Source organism: Lonchura striata, chromosome 12, assembly GCF_050655825.1.
Source record: "Lonchura striata isolate lonStrDom1 chromosome 12, ASM5065582v1, whole genome shotgun sequence".
NCBI lineage: Eukaryota > Metazoa > Chordata > Aves > Passeriformes > Estrildidae > Lonchura > Lonchura striata.
Window position 1 is genome coordinate 14517629 of NC_140714.1, and position 20570 is coordinate 14538198.

Genomic DNA, 20570 nt, shown 5'->3' on the forward strand with positions numbered 1-20570 from the left:
ATTCGAGTACCACAATGAAGTATTCAAAGTATTCGAGTACCACAATGTCTAGAGAATTACAGGCATAAAGTTGACAACCGTGTGTGAATAGCTAAATTCCCCAGACAATAAAGGAAAGTAGCAGCATACAGTGAGGAAAGGGAGACAAGAGAGGCTGGAAATCAGTCACCAGAAAACACAGAGGAGTGAGATGTGACAAACCGTATTGCTTTAGAGGTAATAAACTCCGGACATCCATCCTTCCTGCACATGCTATGCCAGAAAGAATGTGAAAAACACGTGCACTCTCCTGTGAAATTTTAAAGTTTAATAGAGGACAATAGAAGACAAAGACCATAAAACAAAGATTTTTATGGCTAGGTGTGTCTTAGCCAAAAGCACACCTGCTAGCTTGGAAACACCCCTTATATACCATTGCCATGGCATCAGCCTGTTACATATTCATAAGCAATTATGCATAGTAAACTTTTCCTCAAGTTATTTTACATATTCCAAGAACTGTTCAGCATGGCTCCACCTCGGTTCCACCTTTTTAGAGCACGCGTATTCCTTGTTTGTGGTTTTAGTTCTTTTTTATCATCACCTGCAGTTTCTGGTCCGCGGCCCGCAGTGCGCTCAGAGGGTGAGTGCTGCTGGTTGGCAGATCTGTACAGGTGTCCTCATCCTGTGTCCACTGGCTGTTATCCCACCCAAGCAGGCATTCTAACACAAGCATACTTACATCACCTGTTTCACCCAGCTTAATTAACCACAGAAATAAAACCCGTATCTTTACAACAAGGGTAGTTTAGCACCACACAAGCGAAATGCACTCTGCAAAGCCAACTTTATAACAGGTTTCGAGAGCAGGGACAGCGCCGCGCGCCGCGGGCAGCAGCCGCGGCAGCGTTCCCGGGCTCTGCGCGCGCCCCGTGACGTCACCGCGCCGTGACGCACGGCCGCGAGCGACGGCGGGGCCCGCGGTGGGGCCGGACATGGCGGCGCGGCCCGGCCCGCGGGAAGATGAATAAGGGCTGGCTGGAGCTGGAGAGCGACCCCGGTGAGCGCCGGCACCGCGCCGCACCGCGGCGGGGGCGGGCCGAGCACAGCCCGGCGCTCCCGGGGACACACGGGCAGCGCGGCCTGGCTGGGGGGACGTGGGGGACGGGTGAGGGAGGCTGCAAGGGGCAGCCTGGGGGTGGTTGTGGTGCACGGGTGGAGTTTTGGGGGGGCTGGGGATGGGAGGGGAGCTGGTGAAGTTTGGAGGGGCTGCGGGTAAGGGGCGTGCAGGTGAAGTTTTGGGGGGCTGCGGGTGCATCGGTGAAGTTGTGGCGGTGTGGGTGTACAGGTGGAGCTTTGGGGACTGAGATGTGGGGTGCAGGCCTAGAGTAGGGGGGTGCAGGAGAGGTCGGCATGGGGAAGCTGGGAGCAGGACGGTCACGGGTGTCCCCGGCCGCTGCCTTGGGGTGGCTTCTGTGGTGGAATGATGGAGTTGTTTCGTGGGTCGGGATTTCAGGGCCAAAGCTGCCGTTGTTTGAAATGTTGCTTTAACCCTCTGAGTCGCTGTAGTGTGGAATGGGATTGTCCTGTGCAAGGCTGGCAGCTGCTCTCTAGGATGGGGTGGTGAGTTTCTGGGGCTGTGGGTGAGGAAATGTGACTTCTGGAATTATCCTTGTCTCTTGCGCTCAGCAAAGGATTCTGTCTGGTGTTGGTGTCCCAGTCACCCTCAGTTTTGCTGCTCTTTATTCTCCTTACTGGTACTTGGAAAATGCTGAAATCATTCCCCTCCTGGCTTTCATCATGGCAAAAAGTCCCAGGACATGGTTTGGATTCTCACAGCTGGGAAGGAAGATTATTTGCCTGGGGGACAATCTGTCTGGGCAGAGGCAGTTTGGATGCAGGGGTGGCAGCTGGGACAGATGTTAGGAGTGATCATGTGCTGCTCTCAGCTTCCAGCACATCCCACTAGCTGAATATCTCCCCACTGGCTCTACTGGGGGCTTGGGGTGAAATCTCTGGGTGCTCTGGTGGTCAGGAAGGGTTGGTGGATCCAGGTTTGGGCTGGCTGGGGAAGAGAGCCTTGGGGACATCCAGGCTGCTGGCATAGTGTTGTGTGTGCTTGTGGACATCAGAATGAGTCCAGCCCACACATAGAACATGGCATGGGTGTTGGAGTGTTCCAGGAGATGTGTCAGCAGCAGGACTGTGCCTTCTGTGCACGCTGAGGTAAAATGAAATACTGAAATATGCCAGAGAAAAAAGGGGTTGGAAGGGACCAGGAAGGTGATGGAGTTTGGTGTGATGGCCTGGCCTCACACTTGTTTGAAGCATGTTATTTCCACAGCATTTTTCTTCTCACTGACAATTTTGTGAGAAATATAGTGTTTTCTGATAATGAAGACTTTTTGCTCCCAGGAATTTCCTCCCTGTTTTAATCATTTCAACTTTAGTGTTGAAGCCCCTTGGGCTCTCCTTAATTGAGCCACATACATCAGGGTCCTTAAATCCATTGCTTACAGGGATGTTTCTCTGGATTTAATCCTTCTTATTGGTATTCCCTGGACTTCCTCCCAGGCTTTCAGCAGCCTTTCTAAGGGAGCTAAAAAAGCAGATTTGTTATTCTAGTCTTGAACTCGCTTACTCCACATGCACAGTGCCTGCCTGAAAATTGGGCTGACTGCCTTTGCTCCAGCATCAGAGTGGCAGCTGCTGCTCAGTTGCTGATGTCTGATAATCCTTGTTTTCTTGTGGTTGTCTCTCTGTCCCTGCTTATGTCCTCCTGAATTTTGTAGCCACTGGAGACAGGCTGTTGGATTTGTTTCCCCCAAAGAGACAGGGAGATGAAGATGAGCTTCTTTCAACCCTCAGACTTCCCTGCAGACCTGTTGCTGTGATCTGGATTTCCCCTCACTGGCTTTCAATAACATGAACAGAAATGATAGTTTTTAAAAATATCTTGTGACATCTTCAGTCATTTTTCTGTCTGGTTTCAGGTGTGTGTCATTTAGGTGCTCCCTGCTGCTGCTGCTCACTTGGCAAACCATCTGCAGTGGGCTCTGGCAGGAAAGAGTTGGTTCAGGTTCTCTTGAGGAAGAGGATGATCAGTGGGGATGAAGGGGTGAAGGGAGTTGGAGCACCTCTGAGCTCAACAGCCCCACTGCTGGGACTTGGTGTGATCCTGGTGCCACTCTGCTGTGGATTTTCTGGCTGTGGCTTGGCCTGGCACCATGTGGGACTCTCAGGGGATGATGACAGTGGATTTTTTCTCTGCTCTCTTCAGCCAGAAGTAACCTGTTGATTTTGTTCTTTTCAGGTCTTTTCACGCTCCTGGTTGAAGATTTTGGTAAGTCCTAGAAACCTTTCTGAGAAATTTGTTTTGTGCCTGAAATTACCTTGTCCTTTCTGGTGGGCCTTACACCAGCTTCTCCCCTTTGTCTGCAGGGGTCAAGGGAGTGCAGGTTGAGGAGATTTATGATCTGCAGAGCAAATGCCAAGGGTGAGTCAGAGGCCTGGGAGTGTGAGTTGTGCTAAGCAGAGTGGTCTGTGGGCCTGGGAACTCATTGCCAGGTGTTCAGAGGGGCCTGTGTGAGCTTGTCTGTCATGGAGGTCAGAGCTGTAAGTAATGGACCAGCTTTGGGGCAGGGGGGGGGGACATCCTCCAAGGGATTTAACTCTCTCTCACCATGGAGAGATGGTGTGGTTGCAGTGTGAGTTTTCTCCCTGTCCTGGTGATGTGAAAAGGCTTTGAGGCTGTCACTTCTTAAAAGCCATTGCTGAATTCCCCTCAAGAATGAATCCAAGGTAAGTGTAAAATGAGGGTCATTCGGTGGCCAAGCACTGCAGGTCAGTCAGTGTCCAGAGGGGATTTTCCCATTTCTTTGTCTTCAGCCTCTTAAGACTTGTCAATCCCCAAAGTTTTCAAGCTTGGTTGTAGGCTGAGCATGGAGCATCAGTGCAGGAGTGTCCTCAGTAGTGTGGGGCTGGAACGATTGTGGCAGGGATGGTCACTGCCAAAAAGATGGCACTGGTGGTTCTGCTTTTCCTCTCTCTTTGCTCTGCCTGTGAAACAGAAGGTTGCTGATGCTGGGCAGAGCAGCCCCACTGGTGTGGTTGGTCCAAAGCTCTGCAGCTGCTGCTTTCTCTCTGCAGCCCCGTGTATGGGTTCATCTTCCTGTTCAAGTGGATTGAGGAGCGCCGGTCCCGCCGGAAGGTCTCCACGCTGGTGGATGAGACATCGGTGATCGACGATGACATCGTCAATAACATGTTCTTTGCTCACCAGGTGGGCTCCAGGCCGGGGAAAAGTGTGTGTGGGTGTCTGCTGTGACACCTCGGGAAAGCAATGTGGTACTCAGAGGCTGTGCTGATCGTGAGGGCAACTCCTGTTTCCTGGGAGTGTCTTCCCTGAGCTCCAGGTTGGAGGGAATCCAGTGAGGGCTGGGAGACTATGGCCTGTACTGTGAGCAGATGTTCATGGGGCATGGTGAGGCTCACTCAGTGATACTGATTTCCCTTCTTCCTGTGAGAGCTGAGGTTGGTTCACTGTTCTCACAAGTGCTGATGGTTCTTGTATCAGTGCTTTCAGTTATTATTGTCAACACAGGGATTTTTGAAAGGCTGCCTTGTTCCTGCTGGTTAAGTTGGTCTTTTTTTGTTACTCTTTAGCTGATCCCCAATTCCTGTGCCACCCATGCCTTGCTGAGTGTCCTCCTGAACTGCAACAATGTCGACCTGGGTCCTACCTTGAGCCGCATGAAGGATTTCACCAAAGGCTTTAGCCCTGAGGTAGGGGCAGGGTCGAGCAGGACTGTGCAGGGGTGGCACAGGTGGCTCTGCCTCTTGCTCCTCTCTTGGGGTGATGCTCTTCATGAGCATCCTTCCCTGCCCTCTGTGGCTGCACATTGCACCAGGATTGCCTCCTCTCTCATATTCCTGCCTTGCCTTGCTCAGAGACTTGGTCCCCTTAGGCTGGGCACAGCTCAGAGCCTTCTGTCATGTTACTCCCTGTAATCAGAAGTCCTCCTCCCTTCAGACCTATTGTGAAGTCTGTTTTTCCCCAGCCGTAATTTATTCAGTAGAAATTGTGTGCTTTTTCCATCTCGGACTTCACCTGTAACTCAGAAGAGTAGGGGATGTGCCTGAAGGTTTCTGTCCTGGTCCTGTGGGTAGATGGAGGGAGGGGGTGGGAAGGTGAAGCATTTTATTTGTTCCCTGTCACTTCTCAGCTGTTCTCCTCTCTTGCTGTTGGCTGCAGAGCAAAGGCTATGCCATCGGCAATGCCCCGGAGCTGGCCAAGGCCCACAACAGCCATGCCAGGTGAGTGAGGGTGTCTGCAGCTGCCTCCCTCTGGAAGAGGCAGACTCTCCATGGCCTCTCTCCCTCACAGGCCCGAGCCACGGCACTTGCCGGAGAAGCAGAACGGGATCAGCGCAGTGCGGACCATGGAGGCTTTTCATTTTGTCAGCTATGTCCCCATCAAGGGACGGCTCTTTGAGCTGGACGGGCTGAAGGTCTATCCCATTGACCACGGTAAGAGCCCATCTGTTTTTGCTTGTTGACACAGGTGAACAGCACCCTGGTGTGTCCCAGTGTATTGTTTTTCATTGCCTCTTAGTGTTAAACCAGCATTAGTGTTGGCTCTCAGACTCCAATGGCTCCCAGATTTGTCCTGAGTTTTGACAGCTGATTTTGGAGCCTGTGTGCTGGGGACTGTGCCTAGAAAGCAGTTATTTTTAAATGCATTGCATTTGTTTTTCCAGCCTTGTCATTTTCCTTCCAGTTGCTCAGGGCCATAAGGTCCTTCAGCTCTGAAATAACTTTATATAACAAGGAGAATTTATTTCCTCACTCTCTCCTTGTGCCAAATAACCATGGTGTGTTGAGACAACTGGTTCAAACAGATCCCACTGGGCTGCCCTGGTTACTCCCTTCTCTTACAACTTGACCATTCTGTCATTCAGGCAGTTATTAATCCCTGCCAGGTTTCTATCTGTCAGTCCCTTTGGTAAGGAACCCATTTCATATACTTGGTTTACTTAAGCATGGCCTGCTTTGCTGAGTCCAGCTGTGTCTTGTTATCACAGGGCCATGGGCAGATGACGAGGAATGGACAGACAAAGCCAGGAGAGTGATCATGGAGCGCATTGGCCTGGCCACTGCAGGGTAATGTCCTGGCCCATGGGGCAAGCACTGGCGCCTTGCCATAAAGCTCTGGATTATTTGTACTGTGGTTTCTGAGTGGCAGGTTGTGCAAGTTGGGGTGGAGGTTGCCTATGGAGAAGTGCAGGTGCTCTGCCCCTTTCCTTCTCCTGCCTGCAGAGCCTGCATTCCCTGTGTGGCGCAGCGTCCCTGCAAATGCTGCACAATGTTAAGAGTGGCCTGGTTAGTCTGTTTTAGCTCAAGTCCATAGGAGGAGGAGTGGTGCTTCTGGTCTTGAGCTGTGCCTCTTGGATGCTTGGGCATGAGGGTGACAGCACTGGCCTAGGTTGCCTAAAGATGTTGTGGCATCTCCATCTCTGGAGCTATTCAGAAGCTGTCTGGATGTTGTCCTGTGACCAGCTCTGGGTGATACTGCTGGAGCAGGGACTAGAGCATATGACTCTCATGGTCTCTTCCCACCTCAGCTAACGTGTGACTCTTGAGAGTCTACTGTGTGGTAGCTGAAGAAACCTTGTACTGCTTCATCGGCCGCTGTGAGGTTGACTTGGTTTTGGGGAGAAGCCTTGGATGTGTTGGTGTTAAATGCCTGGGCAGGAGGTGGGGATAAGGCTGTCACCACGATCCCGTGGCTGAGGGCTGCTGCCCTTCCTGCAGGGAGCCGTACCACGACATCCGCTTCAACCTGATGGCCGTGGTGCCTGACCGGAGGATGAAGTACGAGTCCAAACTGCACATCCTGAAGATGAACCGCCAGACTGTGCTGGAGGCCTTGCAGCAGGTAGGACAGCCCAGGCCTTGAATGCAAGACTGGTGGGGTGATTAGGCTTTTTCAGGCCATCTACTTATGCTGTCAGGGCCCTGGTTTTATGCGTTTTGTTTGGCCTTGGGAAAATTCTTATGGGAAGAGGACATAGCCTCACTGCTTGGCCATTGCCGCTCATCTGGGAGGTGGTTCACCTGTGTTGTTTGTGTGCCTGGGCACTTGGTGTTTGCTCACCCTCAAGAGCTTTGCAGTGCTTGAGTGGGAAGGATGTGGTTTGGGTCATTGCTGGTTCAGCATGCAGCTTCTATGTCATTTGCTTTAAAGCTTATCCGAGTAACTCAGCCTGAGCTGATCCAGACCCAGAAGTCTCAGGAGTCTCAGCCTGGTGAAGAAGCAAAGCCAGTCAGCAGCAAGACTGTGACTCCAGAAAGCACTCATCCAGGTAGGACCTTGTACCAGCAGTGTTGCCAGCCTGGCCTGCCATGGAGTGAGCACAGGGTGGTGACAACAGCTGGCTGACCTGGGGCTTGGGGCAGTTTTATTGTCAGCTTCACTTTCTTTTCTGTGAGCCCTGCTCCATGTGCACTGTGCTTGGGGTATGGTGATGCCTGCGTGTCTGGGGCTGTGTTGGAGGGTGCGAAGCTTGAAAGTGGGAGGGCGGCAGCTTGGGGACACCTATGACAGATGGAGGTGGTTGTGGTGGTCCGGGAGAGTGCAAGAGCTCTTCTCTCACCTGGGTGAGTAAGGGGTGGTAGAGGACATGGAGTAAAAGGTGATGGTAATAAAAGGCTGTACTGTGCTTGTGTGGCAGATGGCACCGATGAACCCACCAGCCAGGGCCACCCCACGGCCACACAGAGCCCACCCAGCAAATCCAAACCGGTGCCAAAGACAGCAGCGAGCGGCATCAATGGGGCTCCTCCAGCAAACCCCAACCCCATTGTGCAGAGACTGCCAGCCTTCCTGGATAACCACAACTATGCCAAGTCCCCCATGCAGGTAGGCTGAAGTGCCAGGCTAGCGGCACACCTGATTCAAGCTGAGCTCTTTGCCTGCAGTCCCTCCCCTCTGTGGGACCACAGCTGTCAGCTGGCCTAAGCCCAGCCCTGCCTTGCAGCCAGACTGGCCCAGCACTAACCCAGGCTGGGAGGGGAGAGGGTAAATAAAGACTGACCTGACAAAGGAGGTTTACCTTAATGTGTGTAAACTGAGCAAAAATGTGGAAGGGTTCCTGTTTCCTCTCAAAAGAGCCAAATCCTGGTGCTGGGCCGGACCAAGGATGAGTCCAGTGGGTTCTTCCTCTTTGCCCTGCTGCCTGCAGGCCTTCAGCAATGGTGTATTGCAGGAGGAGGAAGACCTTGCGGCAGGAGTGGGTCGCAACCGGGTCCCAGTCCGACAGCACCAGCAGTACTCGGATGATGAGGATGACTATGATGATGATGAGGAGGAGGAAGTTCGTAGCACCAACTCAGCCATCAGGTGACAGCTTGAACTGTGGGTTGGAGACGGGAGCTGACATTTGCAGAACCATCAGCAAGGACTTCCCTCACCTCCTTCCTTAGATCTTGATAATTCCATTCTTCTCTTCACCTGCTATTTTACTTTCACTCACTAGGTTTTGTAAAGTCCTACTGTAGCTCTTTACAGCCAACTCTGAATTTCAGCTGCTCTGAGAGTAACTGTGTATTGGCAGCAGGCTTTGGGGATTTAAGGAACCTAGGTTCCACAGTGCTGATTGCCAGTTCAGCTCCTGGTGACAGTGTTGGTGTGCTTGGACTGCTGCTGAGGCCAGGAAGTTTGAATCACAGCAAGGGAGCACTGGGGGCTTTGGAAGAAGAGCGGGGGGTACACAGTACCCTGTGTCTCCCAGCAGTGTAGGGTTCCCCGGGCCTGAGTGGCTCAGTGGTGCTGAGGTGCTGCAAGAGAAGCTGGTGGCACTGGGGGTGATGTTGAAGTCTTTCAGACCTTGTTTCATGCCAGCAGGCAGCCTGGATTGCTGAGCGCAGAGCTGGCAGTGTCCATGGTGGGCCCCCACCTCTTTCCACCAGCTAATCACTTTCCCTGCTGTGTTTCTGGGCAGGTACAAGAGGAAAGGGCAAGTGAAGCAAGAGCACGTGGCAGGGGCTGCAGATGGCCAGCTCTCTGTCCTGCAGCCCAACACCATCAACGTCCTGGCTGAGAAGCTGAAGGAATCTCAAAAGGATCTTTCCATTCCCCTGTCCATCAAGACGAGCGGCGGAGGTGCTGCCGTGGCAGTGGTCACCCACTCCCAGCCCTCCCCCACCCCCAGCAACGAGAGCACAGACACGGCCTCCGAGATCGGCAGCGCCTTCAACTCCCCGCTGCGCTCTCCCATCCGCTCGGCCAACCCCACGCGCCCCTCCAGCCCCGTCACCTCGCACATCTCCAAGGTGCTGTTCGGTGAGGAGGACGGGCTGCTGCGCCTTGACTGCATGCGCTACAACCGGGCTGTCAGGGACCTGGGGCCCATTGTCAGCTCCGGGCTGCTGCACCTCACCGAGGACGGCGTCTTCTGCCCGCTGGCTGCTGCAGGTGAGTGCCTGCTTTAGGGGCGTGGTGTCTTGCCTGGGGTGTCAGGACAGTGTCCTTTGACTTCAGGGATGGATGCCACCCCTTTGTGGTGGCTCCTAACACTTCCTTCCCCTGTGTGTAGATGGGAAAAACTCTCCCTCTTCAATCAAACCCGGTGAAGAGGCCCCGGTTGCGATCAAACTGGAGGAGAAGGAGGGCAGTGAGGCCAGTGACAGCAAAGAGAAGGTGGGACTTGGCAGGACCAGTGATCACCCTGGGGGGGAAAAGTATTCTCCCAAGGTGAGTTTTGTGCTGCGACAGCCCTGGGAACGTGGAGCTCACCCGGAGGCGCAGCGGCGCTGGCAGTGACTGAACTGCATGTGCACGGTGTCCCCTCGCGTGTCGTCGCAGCCGTGCCTCGAGGCACAGGGCAGTGCAGGTTTTGTGCCTTGCGTCATCTCGGGGACCTTTGCTTTGGTAGTGGGCACAGACTCTCTCTGTAGCTGAGATGTTCAGCTTGCTGTGCTCCCTTCTGGGCCACAAGCTGGTGGGACCCCAAGTCCAGCCCACTGGTAACTTCACAGCCTGTCTGTGCCCTCCAGCTAGGGGCAGAACGAGGCTCAGGCAGCACAAGTGCACCAAGGGCTGCTTGGAGGAGAGCTGGGTAGAAACCGCTATTCCAAAGAGAATTCTTCAGATTTTGTTTTTGAGGGGAACCAGGCCCTGGGGGTGGAGGCGGGGGGAGGTGGATTCTGGCACACAGGCAGCCCTTCCCCTGTCCCAAAACCTTGGGGCTGGGGCAGAACCGACTTTCCCTGGGGTTAGCCATAGTGAATTCCCAACAATGAACTGATCTCCTTGTTTTCCCCTGGCGACTGTTTTTCCTTTGATGAATCATCCCTCTCCTAGCACAGAGATGAGCACCTGCCAGCTCACCCTGCTGGCTCCTTGCTGGGTCCATGCTCATGTTTGGTCTGCTTGATCCCCGGTAGGAGCTGCTGGCGCTGCTCAAGTGTGTGGAAGCAGAGATTGCAAACTATGAGGCCTGCCTGAAGGAGGAGGTAGAGAAGAGGAAGAAATTCAAGGTGTGCTGCTGGCTTGTTGGCTCTGCTGATTTAGCTGCCCACAGGCTTTTGTCTGGGGTGGTTTTATGTAAAAATGGAGGGAGAATGGTTCAGCTGAGAATGGTGATGAGGAGCATTCAGAGTCTCTTCCCTATTACCAAACAGCCCACTGAGGCAGACCTGTTACCAGGACAGACCACAGCCCTGAGCCAGCACTGGCAGTCTGGTGGAGGGTGATACAGTGCTGGGATGAACATCAGCACTGATAGGAGGCAGGGGGGAGACAGCAGAGATACCTCTCCTGCCCACCTTCACCTCTTCCTAGCTGCTCTTTGTGGAACATGCTGGCATCTGGACTGGGATGTAGACAGTCCCAGTTTTGCACTGGCCCAAGATAGGCTGGGAGGTGGGTCCCTTCCTGCTTCAGTCTGCCTAGTCTGTGGGCTTGGCCAGGCATGCCAGTTCTTTGTCCCCTGTTAAGCTTGAATCCTCCCTTCTCCCTGCTCCCTGCTTGTGGCTTATTTGTGGATTTGTCTCTTCGTAGATCGATGACCAGAGGAGAACCCACAACTACGACGAGTTCATCTGTACCTTCATATCCATGCTGGCCCAGGAAGGTGAGCCATGCTCAAAGGGCAAAGGGTTTGGGGAGCTGCACCGAGTGTGGTGGAGCAGCAGCTGGGAGCCTGGGCTGCTCACCTTGTCTGGCTCCCTGTTTAGGCCAGGCTTGGAGCACAGGCTGACGCTCCATCTGGGGAGCCACAGATCTCTGCTTTCTCCTTCCATTTTATAGTCCCAAGAGGTGCCCATAGATGGCTTCTGAGTGAGAGGGGCAGGGCTGCCCTCTGGCATGGGTAATCCCAGCCCTCCAGGCCCATGTGTGTGCTCTCCCTGCAGGCATGCTGGCCAGCCTCGTGGAGCAGAACATCTCCGTGCGCAGGCGGCAGGGAGTCAGCATCGGCCGCCTGCACAAGCAGAGGAAGCCGGACCGCCGGAAACGCTCGCGCCCCTACAAAGCCAAGCGCCAGTAGCCACAGAGCCGAGACTGGGAAACAGCAGTTGGGCTTTGTGGCTTTGGGCACTGGTACTTGGATTTATGTTACCTTTTGCCCAAGGAAGAGGGACCACAGTGACAAGCCCTCTGCCCAGGTGGAGCCTGGGGACAAAGGGAAATCGGGTTTTTCTCTGTGCCTAAGCTGTGAAAGGCAAGAACCTGTCTGGAGGAGTCCCTGCAGCAGAAGGAAGTCTGGAGTGCTCAGCTGCCTGACCATGCCACGGCAGCAACCAGATGTTATCAGCTCTGTCTCAGCACCCTGGCTGAGGATGTGACTGGAGGGAAAGAGCCCACACAGCTGGGGATGGGTCTGGCATTGTGGGAACGCTGGCAATGTCCATGTGAAGCTGTGCTGGCCACAGCTGGCTGTGGCTTGTGTCCTCCAGCATCTGGGCCTTCAGCTCTGTGCTTCCCTGGGATGTTCATGTCTGTGTTTTCTATCCTTCTCCCTCCCTTCCCCAAACATTTTTGGTCCTAACCCAGACTTTGGCCATTCTTAGCAAAGTGGCTCCAGGACAGAGTTGCTTCTGCACCCACCCCATGCTGCACTGCCCAGTGCCCAGTGCTGGCTGAGCTCCTGAGGAGGGTGACACCTTCCCCATGTAGCTTGGCTCCCCAGTGGGCCATGGCAGCTCTGTTGCTGGATGAGGGTGGGTAGGCTTGTCTGTGGAGCTGGGCCTTGTCCCCAGCCTTCTGTGGTAGTGCTGGGGGTGGCCTGTGCCTCTTGCTGCCCTGGCTGCTCTCCTTGGGACCAGCTCTGTGGCCCTGGCAATGCCTGTGGGTCACACAGCATTGCACCAGGCCCCAGAAAAACCCCATGAATTATGATCAGACCAGGTGCTTATGGTGGCCTTGGTGGTGCTGGGCATGGCATGAGGGTGGACACTGGCTGTGGCTTGGTGAAGTCTCTTGGTAGGGGGAGATGTGGCTGGTTGCTGCAATGGTGGAGGTGGGATGGGGGCAGCACATCTCTTCCCCCTGGCTGGCTGCTAACCAGAGTTTGCTGGTACAGCCTGGCTGCCTCTTGCCTCCTGCCAGCCCCCAGGAGCCTGGCAGAAATCTGAGATACCAGAGGTGAGCACTGCTCTCCAGCACTGTCCTGGGGAGGAGCTGCCACAGGAGAGGACTGAATTATTTCAATATGTGTGCAGATCTTGACTATGGAATGAAATAGTTCTTTTGTATTTGTTGAAGGAAAGAAAATCCTTCTGTCTCTTGCTGTGTCTACTATCAAGTGCTGTAAATAATGGATCTGTCTGAAGGAATAAAGCTATCCTGTAATGGCCAGCCACAGAAGAGGTGTGTGAGGGAAGGGGGTGGGGGGCAGCGGGGCTGGGAGCACCACATGCCAGCTCCAGGCACTGTTATCCCTGCTGGCAGCTCTCCCATGGTGCAGATTTGATGTAAGCAGGGGGAGTGCAACGACACCAGACTCCATTTATTGACACACCTCAACAGGGGAAGGGCAGGACTCACCTCAACAGAAGGAGGGCAGGAGGAGAGGGGGGCAGCAGCCCGGCCCAGGCCCTCAACTGCAGTGTGGTCCTGGGCTGGCTCACTGCATTTGCTGGCTAAAAGTCCAGGGCACAGATCAACGCTGTGCCCCGTTTGATCCAGTGCTTCTCTGGCTTGTCCGTAGGGATCTCCACAGCAATCACGTAGTTGGTGGAGTGGCCCGTTGTTGACAACGTGCCTGTAATGGGGAAAGCAAGGGCGAGAGGGTGGTGCTGCTGCACGCTGACCAGGGAATCTCAGACAAGTGACCCTATCCAGGAACCCTTTTCTCCACCCTAAGCCTGATGACTGGCTGACAGGGCTGGGGGAAACAGGCCTGTGGGCTTGAGGGGAGCCTGGCCATGGGCACTGCTGCAGAGCCAGGGTGCCTGGCTCCACCATCTCAACCACAGCAGGAGAAATCTTTTCTCCCTGACTGGTCACTGCAAACAGTGCCTTGCTGTACTCCCATGTATGGCAGGAGGAACTCCCTACTGCCCCTCCTGGGCTGCCCCTCCTCCTAGCTGCCCCTGTGCTTCTGGAAGTCTGCCTTTAGGGCACCTACCTGCACGAGTGAGAGTCTTGTAGATGGGGCACAGGTAGGAGCCGGATTCTGGAGGCTTGCGGTTGGGGATAGGCACCAGCCAGATGACAGCCATCTCCGTGTAGAGCTCCTTGGGGCGTGACTCCGCCAGCTTACCCTCAGCGGCGTCCCAGCGGGCGCCCTCCAGGAACAAGCCGTGGATGTAGCAGCCCACGTTGGGCTGGTGCGTCAGCTCCTTCACCGACTCCTTCATGACCTGCCATGGGAGGGGCCGCCAGGGCCTCGCTCAAGGTGGGCCTCCGGGGGCTGAGCCCCAAGAAGCCTCTTAAGTAGCTCTAAGTTAAGCCAGCACTGCCAAGAGAGAGCGTGCCCAGCTCTCAAAGGGGCAGCCTAGGACAGAGCTGGTGGAGGGAGATGTGAACAGGTCTGAAAGCAGAAGCCACTGCCAGCCTTGGGGAGGTGTCTGGCAAGGTGGGTGGGTGGGTGTATCCAAGCACAAAGAGGATGATAGAGCCATAGGCAGCTCGGTAGGCTGATGGCTTCACCCCTTGGGCAGGCCAGAGCCTTTGTGGCCTTCTAGCAGGAGATTTCAAATAAATTCAGACTCTCCACCTGATTTACTGACCTTAAAACTAAATGAGATGGTGTCGATGGAGATGACAGACTTCCTGGCAAAGTTCTGCAGTGTCCCAGTGAGGAAGGCCTGGGGGAAGAAGAATCCACTGATCCAGAACACAGAGGGAATCCCATGGCTGATCCAGTTCTGCAGGAATTCAATCCGCTGCACCAAGTCGTTCACCCACGATGCCAACGGCTTCAGGGACGGATAGGCCTGTGGGACACCCACAGAGGGAGGTGCTGAATGCAGTCAAGGACAGCCTAGACCTTGTGCCTCAGCTGCTGAGAGCTGCCCAGAGCCCAGGGGCTGGGAACAACTGGGAGCTGCACTAGGCAGGAGACATCTCCATGCCAGGGGACCAAGAGCCAGCTCCATGTGAGACAGCCCAGCTCAGCAGCAGCTAATAACCCACTCCTGGTTTGGGTGAGCTCTGGCAGGCAGCTGGGCTGGCTGGGGCACATACCTTGGCATTCCATATTTCAGGAACAGTGTTGTTGTACAAACTGCTGGCCATCAGCTCCAGCCGAGAAGACATCACAACCAGGCCCTTGAGAGCTTTCAGCAAATCCTTCAGACTTGAGGCAACCTCCTCCAGGAGCTTGTTGTACCTACAGAGAAAGGGCAGAGGGAGCAGAGTGACTCCATCCAGTGGTTTATCACCCACTGCGTGCCCAGAGGGGGTGTGGATCTTTATACACAAGTGAAGCTCTTCCATGTAACTCCCAGCTCCAATCCTCTTCAACAGCTGCTCCCCAAGCCCTAAATTGCTGACTGTTACAGATGGAGACAGAATCAGGCAAAAGTCCTGGCTGGAACAATACAGTTATTAAGAGTGACTGCCAACCCCACTGTTGTGCTCAGTACTGAGGTTCCCCAAAAGTGGGTGGCAGCAGGGGCCTGCACATCTCTGCTGTTCCCTAGGATGTCATCCCACAGGAGTTTTACCTGATCACCTCCTGCACCAGCACTGTGTTCATGGATTCTTCATAGAGCAGCGGGTATTTGTTGATCACTTCCTGCACATTCATAGGATCAGGCAGCTTTGCCAGGATGTCCTTGGAGGTCTCCTCCACAATCTGGAAGGAAAGCAGCAAGTAGCAGCATCCTTCTAATCCACCCCATGGCTGCTGAGAAGGGGGTGAGCTAACACTGGCATGGCCAGTGCCATTGCTGGCACCCAGCAGGCAGGGTGGCACCTGCTGAGAGCTGGTGCTTGTGGTCGCTGCCCACACTGGGCACTGGCTGTCAGAGCACTGTCAGACCTGGGACACCCACCTCTTCTCTGCTGCGGCCTCCCAGTGTGATGGTCTTGGGCTGCAGCTGTGAAATGGCTCCCAGCAGTGCAAAGGTCTCGTTCTGAGCGAAGGTGATGTCGGCATTGTCGTGTAAACCAAAGAGCTCCGGGCTGTCGTTAAGAGGCAGGCCCTTGACATATTGGAGGTAGCCCTGGAGAAGAATCCACACAGACTCTGAGACCAAGACCAGCTGAAGATCCCCAGGTTCTTACAAACTTATATTCCCCAAAGGACCTGAAAATGCAGTGCGTTTCAGAGAGGAGAGATCCCCTTTGCACTGTGACAATCCCCCTGGATCTATGAGCTGCAATTTGTGACTTGAGTACTTACATTGAGGTCAGAAGATGTGCTGATCTGCTTGTAGATACCTGATTCAGAGTAGGCAAAGTCAGGACTTAAAACCTCAGGTTTGTAGAAATCTTCCAAAATGCTCATGATGCAGCGCCGGTCCCAGTCGTCGGTCACACGGCCGCCGTAGTTGATCTCCCCAGCTGTGTATTTCAGAACCTGCAAGAGACCCCACCACAGTTCTCATCCATGTCTGCATCATGAGCCTGTTCCCTTGCAGGAGGGGAAGCTCTCTCACCTTGTAGGGAATTTCTGCATATTCGTTCAAGAACATCTGCAGCTGACTGATGCAGATGCGGAGGTCTCCATCTGTGAACTCATAGGGGATATTGAACCCCAGAGGCCCAAACTTTCTCCTCTCCAGCATGTTGCCATGGAAGAAGCAAAGTGACAGCAACAAAGATTTAAACTCTGTGACCTGTGGGAAACAGGGAGAATTGCTCAGCTTGGAAGGAGACATCCTTGAAGGGAGTCAGGTCCTGCTGGGACCTGGCAGAGCAAATGTGCCAATTCAGGAGTGCCAGCTGGAGCTTGGAGAGGGGGAAACCTCAGTCAGTGCTGCTGTGCTGGGGAAGGCCATGGCTCACTCCTTACTAAAAGAGAGCTGCAAGTGCCTTATGCCAGGCCTCCAAAATACTGTTGCTTTTGTTTCTCAAAGTAAAACTTCCAAGTGGCCCTTCACAGATGTGAGCTTATCAGAAACACCTCCTTCTCTAGCACATGGATTCCCTAATGGGGAGGAAGATCTATGCCTGGAGAGGAGCAACATCCAGGCAGAAAGCATAGATTGGAGCAGGCACAGAATGAGAACAGCAAGCCAAAGCACAATCTGGGTCTCACCTTGGAGCAAGAATTCAAGAAGTCATCACTGAAACTAATGTAGGACTTGAGCAGGTTGGCCTTGACCCCACGGGGAGGCTCGATGGTCATCTTGGATCCATTCTGGAGAATGGACACAGGGAAGTGGTTGCTCGGTAGACTGGTGAGCCAGAGGCGGAAGTCTGGATGCACCTGGAGGTCCAGAAGGCAGCAAGTGCTCAGAGGGTGCAGACACAGCCCCTGCAGCTGCTCCTGCACTGAACCTCTGGTTCTATAAGGAGCCTATAGATGGGTCTGAACAAGAGCTGGGCTCCTCCCAGGCTCCAGCCTCCTGCCTGTTATCCTCAGAGCAGGCACCTGCTTAGTAAAACATCTCACCTTGCTGGGGTCAATGGCCTCGATGAGTCTCTCCAGTGAAGGCATCCAGCTGGGGGCCAGGTGGCAGTTCTGGAAGAAGACCCAGTTGCCCTGCTCCATGGCACTCTGCAACATGGCTTCAGCACGGGGGCCCTGCAGAGGCAGAAGGGGAGAGCTCAGAGACCCTTCCCATGGTGTGCTGTGTTCCGCTGAGCAGGACAGTGAGGCAGCTCCCTGGAGCTGGCTGGAAGGACCACTGTCCAGAGCTATGACCTGGCTTTGGCCTCACGGCTCAGCTGGATCTTTGATGGCACAGCAAAGGTTTTTTTACAGCTTTTACAAGCCTGTGAGGGAGGATGGAGAGAATAGAAAAACTGCAGATGGATTTGGAAGTTAGAGGGACTGTAGTGGGAGCTGCTGCAGCTTCCACACCAAGGAGGTAGAAGCAGAAGGTTGGTGAGTAAGGGCCCTAGGGCATTGAGGGTGTTTTCACAGTGTTGCAAGCTTGGTGAGGTTGATACAACTGCCAGGACACTGCTGTTCCAGGCATGCACTGACAGCTTACCTGTCCTTGGCCCAGAGAAATGGCAGAGAGCTTTTGTGTGAATTTCATTTCTTCAGCAAACTTGTAGAGGTCGGCAGCGGGGTCAGTGCCTGGGGACAGCACGAACACCAGGGGGGTGGTGGCAGTGGACTCCTTAAACACGACTGAGAGGTCAGTGGTCTGCAACAGAGAGTTGTTTAGAGTGGGAAGGCCATAGTGGAACCATGCAGCACCTCCTCAGCCCTCCTGGCTCCAGCTCTCCTCTAAGGCTTCAGTGTGCTCTTGGGTGCCAAGGCCAGGAACATGATCAGTGAGAACCATGTACAGTTCTCCTCTGGCCACATTCTGATCAGGTCATTAACCACTTTCCCACTTGTCATTTGAACTCTTCCTTGTACACTGTATCTGTCCCCTCCTACTGTGGTTTAACTGGTGGGCGTCAGAAAGGCTATCCCTCATCTGAGACACAGGTATTTCCCCGTCTGTGGGAGGAACACTGTGGCTGTAGAGGGGCACAAGCACCCTCACTGCAGTTGGTGGCCCATTTATCACAAGCTTGAGGCCTCCTGCTCCATTCCTGTCCCCACCAGCACCTGCTCTTGGCTGGTTACCTGTGGCTCAATGAAGCGCTGATCCAGGTTCAGCACCACAAAGTCCTGCATGGCGTTGGTGACCTTGTCTCCACGCAGACACCGCAGAACCAGCAGCTTCTGGAAGGCATCAAGCTCATCTTCCCACTTCCCGGGCAAAGGCTCTCTGCAAAGCAATTAGGTGCATTTTTGGGGAATGTGCCAGATCCCACACTCCACAAGAAGTACCCAAGTTGCCTGCAGGAAGCCATTGGGGCTTCATAAAGGACAAGGACCTTCCAGTCCTGGGGCTGAGGTTGTTGTCTGTAGATCTGAAGCCATAAGCAGGCAAGCCAGAACTGCTTCCACTGGGGAAGCAGCAAATACTGCTGGGGTAGGGCATTGGGATAAGGCTCTGCCTCGGGCAATGGTCACCCATGGGCATAGCACTGCACTGGGAGCAGAGCTGGCACTGTGGCTGTATGAGCTCCTCTTGCTCTCCCAGGGATTTCATGTGCAGTAGAGCTAAGCTGACAAAGCAGGGGACACTTGCCTGTGAGGGCTGAGGCTGTCAAAAATGGTCCTGAACCCTTCAAGGCTGGCTGCAAAATCGTTGTCAAAGCCAGAGAAATTCTTCAAGCTACTTAAGGCCAGGATGTCTCCCCATGCTCTCTCGTTCAGCCAGGTTGGAGCTGGGTTGTCCTTCATCTCCTTTATGGCTCCTCCTGACAGCAGGTACCGCCACTCATCCTGAGAACAGGATAGGATTTAGTAATGGATAACAGCCTACCCACCTGAGCCCACAGCACAGCGTGCCACATCCAATTAAAATCCTGTAGTATTCTTCTGGCTGTTCTCCTGCCAGGTGTGTGTGTGTGTCAAGGAGTAGCTGAGTTGGAGGGTCTGGTGAGATGAACATAGTGACTGCTCAGCTGCCACTCTCTGCTAACCCCTGCCTGCTCCCTCTGAACTCATTAACCTTTGCAGGAGTCTGGCAGCAAACTGGCAAAAGCTGCAGGGGATTCAGGCAGCTCTGCATGTAAGCACAGAGAACAGTTTGAAAGCTGAATAAAGACAGAGGCCCCGTGTTTGTCCAGCAGGCTGCCAAGCCTGTCACTAACCCCAGGAAACAAGGCTCCTTTTCCACACAGCACACAGTTCTAGGGGCTGAACGGGCTGTGCTTGAGGTACCCTGATGGGATCCCTTCCAGGACTGGGGTGACTTGCTCACCATATCGATCCGCCCCTCATTCATCAGGATGCGGGCGCTGACCAGGAAGGCGAACATGAGCTTGTGCTTCTCGAAGAGGCTGCGGCACACGTTGCAGTAGAGACTGAAGGTGATGTAGTTGTTGATGTTCACCACCCGCTCCGTCAGCTCGTCTGTAAAAAAGGCAACAACGAGGCAAGGGTGGTAGGTGCCATGGGGGATGTGGAGGGTGCCCTCCAGGTCAGCTCTGGGCTCCTGGTCATGGAGGCACCCCCACACCCTGCCTGGGAAGGACAGGTGCTGCTCCACACGCAGACCGGCTGCAGATGTGGGGTGAAGGAGGGGAGGGGAGGGGCTGTTCTGGGCAGGCACCTGCTTTCTCAGAGTTGCGGATCCCCAAGAGGAAGATGTTGAGGAACCACTCGAGTGAATACTGGTACATGGGGTCCACGTTGGACAGGTCTGAGACACAGAAGTAGAGGATCTGCGAGCGGACAGCCACAGGCACATACTGCATGCGGGTGATGTTGATGTCCTTCTCTGTCTGCTCTGCCACCGCCACCTTGGCCTGGAGGACAGAAGCAGTGTCATGGTTGGCGGAGTGCTGGCAGGGGATGCACAGCTGCAGGGGGACAGCACGTTTCACTTCTGACCTGGATCTCTCCTGCCTTCAGCTTGGATGCCTCCAACACTTTGATGAGCTCCAAGTCATCTACAGGGTTTCCTTCAGAAGTGCTGAGTCGATACAGGATCTGGTCTTCTATTTCCTTTAGTTCCTGACGCATCTGGGCATTGCTAACAATTAGCTGGTTTCTGTCTTCTTCTAAGTCAGGCCGCTCTGCAGCCACCACTTCTCCCAACAGCTGGTCTTCCAAGCCACTACAACAAAAGCCATGCAAGTGAGGGTGGCAGGGGAGGGGGAAACATGCCTGAGGGTCTGAGGACTGCAGAATGAGGCTGAGCAGCATGGGCCACTAATGGGGTAAAAGCAGGTACCTGGGTGAGAGGGTGAAGTTGATGAGAGTGAGCTTTGTGGAGACCTCAGGGCTGTAGTGAGGGTTGGGCAGCTTGGTGGTGATGTACATCTTGAAATCATCATGGTAGGGGATCACTGTATCCCCCAGCTTCAGCACAGTGCTGCCTTGCTGTTTGAAGGTCTGTACCAGAGAAGGACAAATACAGGAAGGCTGGGATGGCTACCTCTTGTGAGGGAAGGCATC

At 54.2% G+C, this 20570-nt stretch overlaps 2 protein-coding genes across 8 annotated transcripts in view; one reads left to right on the forward strand and one right to left on the reverse strand.

Moving 5' to 3' along the window:
- Positions 1–12838, forward strand: BAP1 (BRCA1 associated deubiquitinase 1). 4 transcript variants are annotated; one of them, XM_085590638.1, is made up of 17 exons: positions 1–622; positions 3293–3322; positions 3421–3475; positions 4129–4261; positions 4645–4764; positions 5234–5295; positions 5366–5508; positions 6063–6141; positions 6793–6916; positions 7226–7343; positions 7713–7900; positions 8247–8380; positions 8982–9454; positions 9576–9733; positions 10426–10518; positions 11042–11114; positions 11395–12838. In XM_085590638.1, the coding sequence occupies exons 1-17, from the start codon at positions 454–456 to the stop codon at positions 11526–11528; spliced, it is 2286 nt and encodes a 761-aa protein (XP_085446764.1). In that variant the 5' UTR covers positions 1–453; the 3' UTR covers positions 11529–12838. The 4 variants fall into 4 exon arrangements, with proteins under 4 accessions (XP_085446764.1, XP_085446765.1, XP_021389220.1 ...); XM_085590639.1 differs by having other exon boundaries at positions 3–622; positions 9576–9679; XM_021533545.4 differs by lacking the exon at positions 1–622 and adding an exon at positions 943–1039.
- A 130-nt stretch (positions 12839–12968) lies between these two features.
- Positions 12969–20570, reverse strand: part of DNAH1 (dynein axonemal heavy chain 1) — a 72279-nt gene continuing 64677 nt past the window's right edge. For all 4 annotated transcript variants that reach the window (XM_085590626.1, XM_085590625.1, XM_085590624.1 and 1 more), the window contains 17 exons: positions 20347–20507; positions 20004–20229; positions 19723–19918; positions 19372–19523; positions 18694–18890; positions 18183–18327; positions 17593–17751; positions 17049–17180; positions 16692–16862; positions 16090–16269; positions 15834–16010; positions 15484–15654; positions 15154–15284; positions 14672–14816; positions 14215–14421; positions 13611–13845; positions 12969–13244 (listed from right to left, as the gene is read on the reverse strand). In XM_085590626.1, the coding sequence (XP_085446752.1) occupies positions 13123–13244; positions 13611–13845; positions 14215–14421; positions 14672–14816; positions 15154–15284; positions 15484–15654; positions 15834–16010; positions 16090–16269; positions 16692–16862; positions 17049–17180; positions 17593–17751; positions 18183–18327; positions 18694–18890; positions 19372–19523; positions 19723–19918; positions 20004–20229; positions 20347–20507 (2907 nt within the window). In that variant the 3' untranslated portion in view covers positions 12969–13122. The remainder of the gene's footprint in view (positions 13245–13610; positions 13846–14214; positions 14422–14671; positions 14817–15153; positions 15285–15483; positions 15655–15833; positions 16011–16089; positions 16270–16691; positions 16863–17048; positions 17181–17592; positions 17752–18182; positions 18328–18693; positions 18891–19371; positions 19524–19722; positions 19919–20003; positions 20230–20346; positions 20508–20570) is intronic.

Coding starts and splice junctions, on each gene's coding strand:
- BAP1 (XM_085590638.1), top strand. CDS start 454: ATGCATAGTAAACTTTTCCTCAAGTTATTTTACATATTCCAAGAACTG. Junction 3,476..4,128: donor CTGCAGAGCAAATGCCAAGG/GTGAGTCAGAGG, acceptor TTCTCTCTGCAG/CCCCGTGTATGGGTTCATCT. Junction 5,509..6,062: donor GGTCTATCCCATTGACCACG/GTAAGAGCCCAT, acceptor TTGTTATCACAG/GGCCATGGGCAGATGACGAG.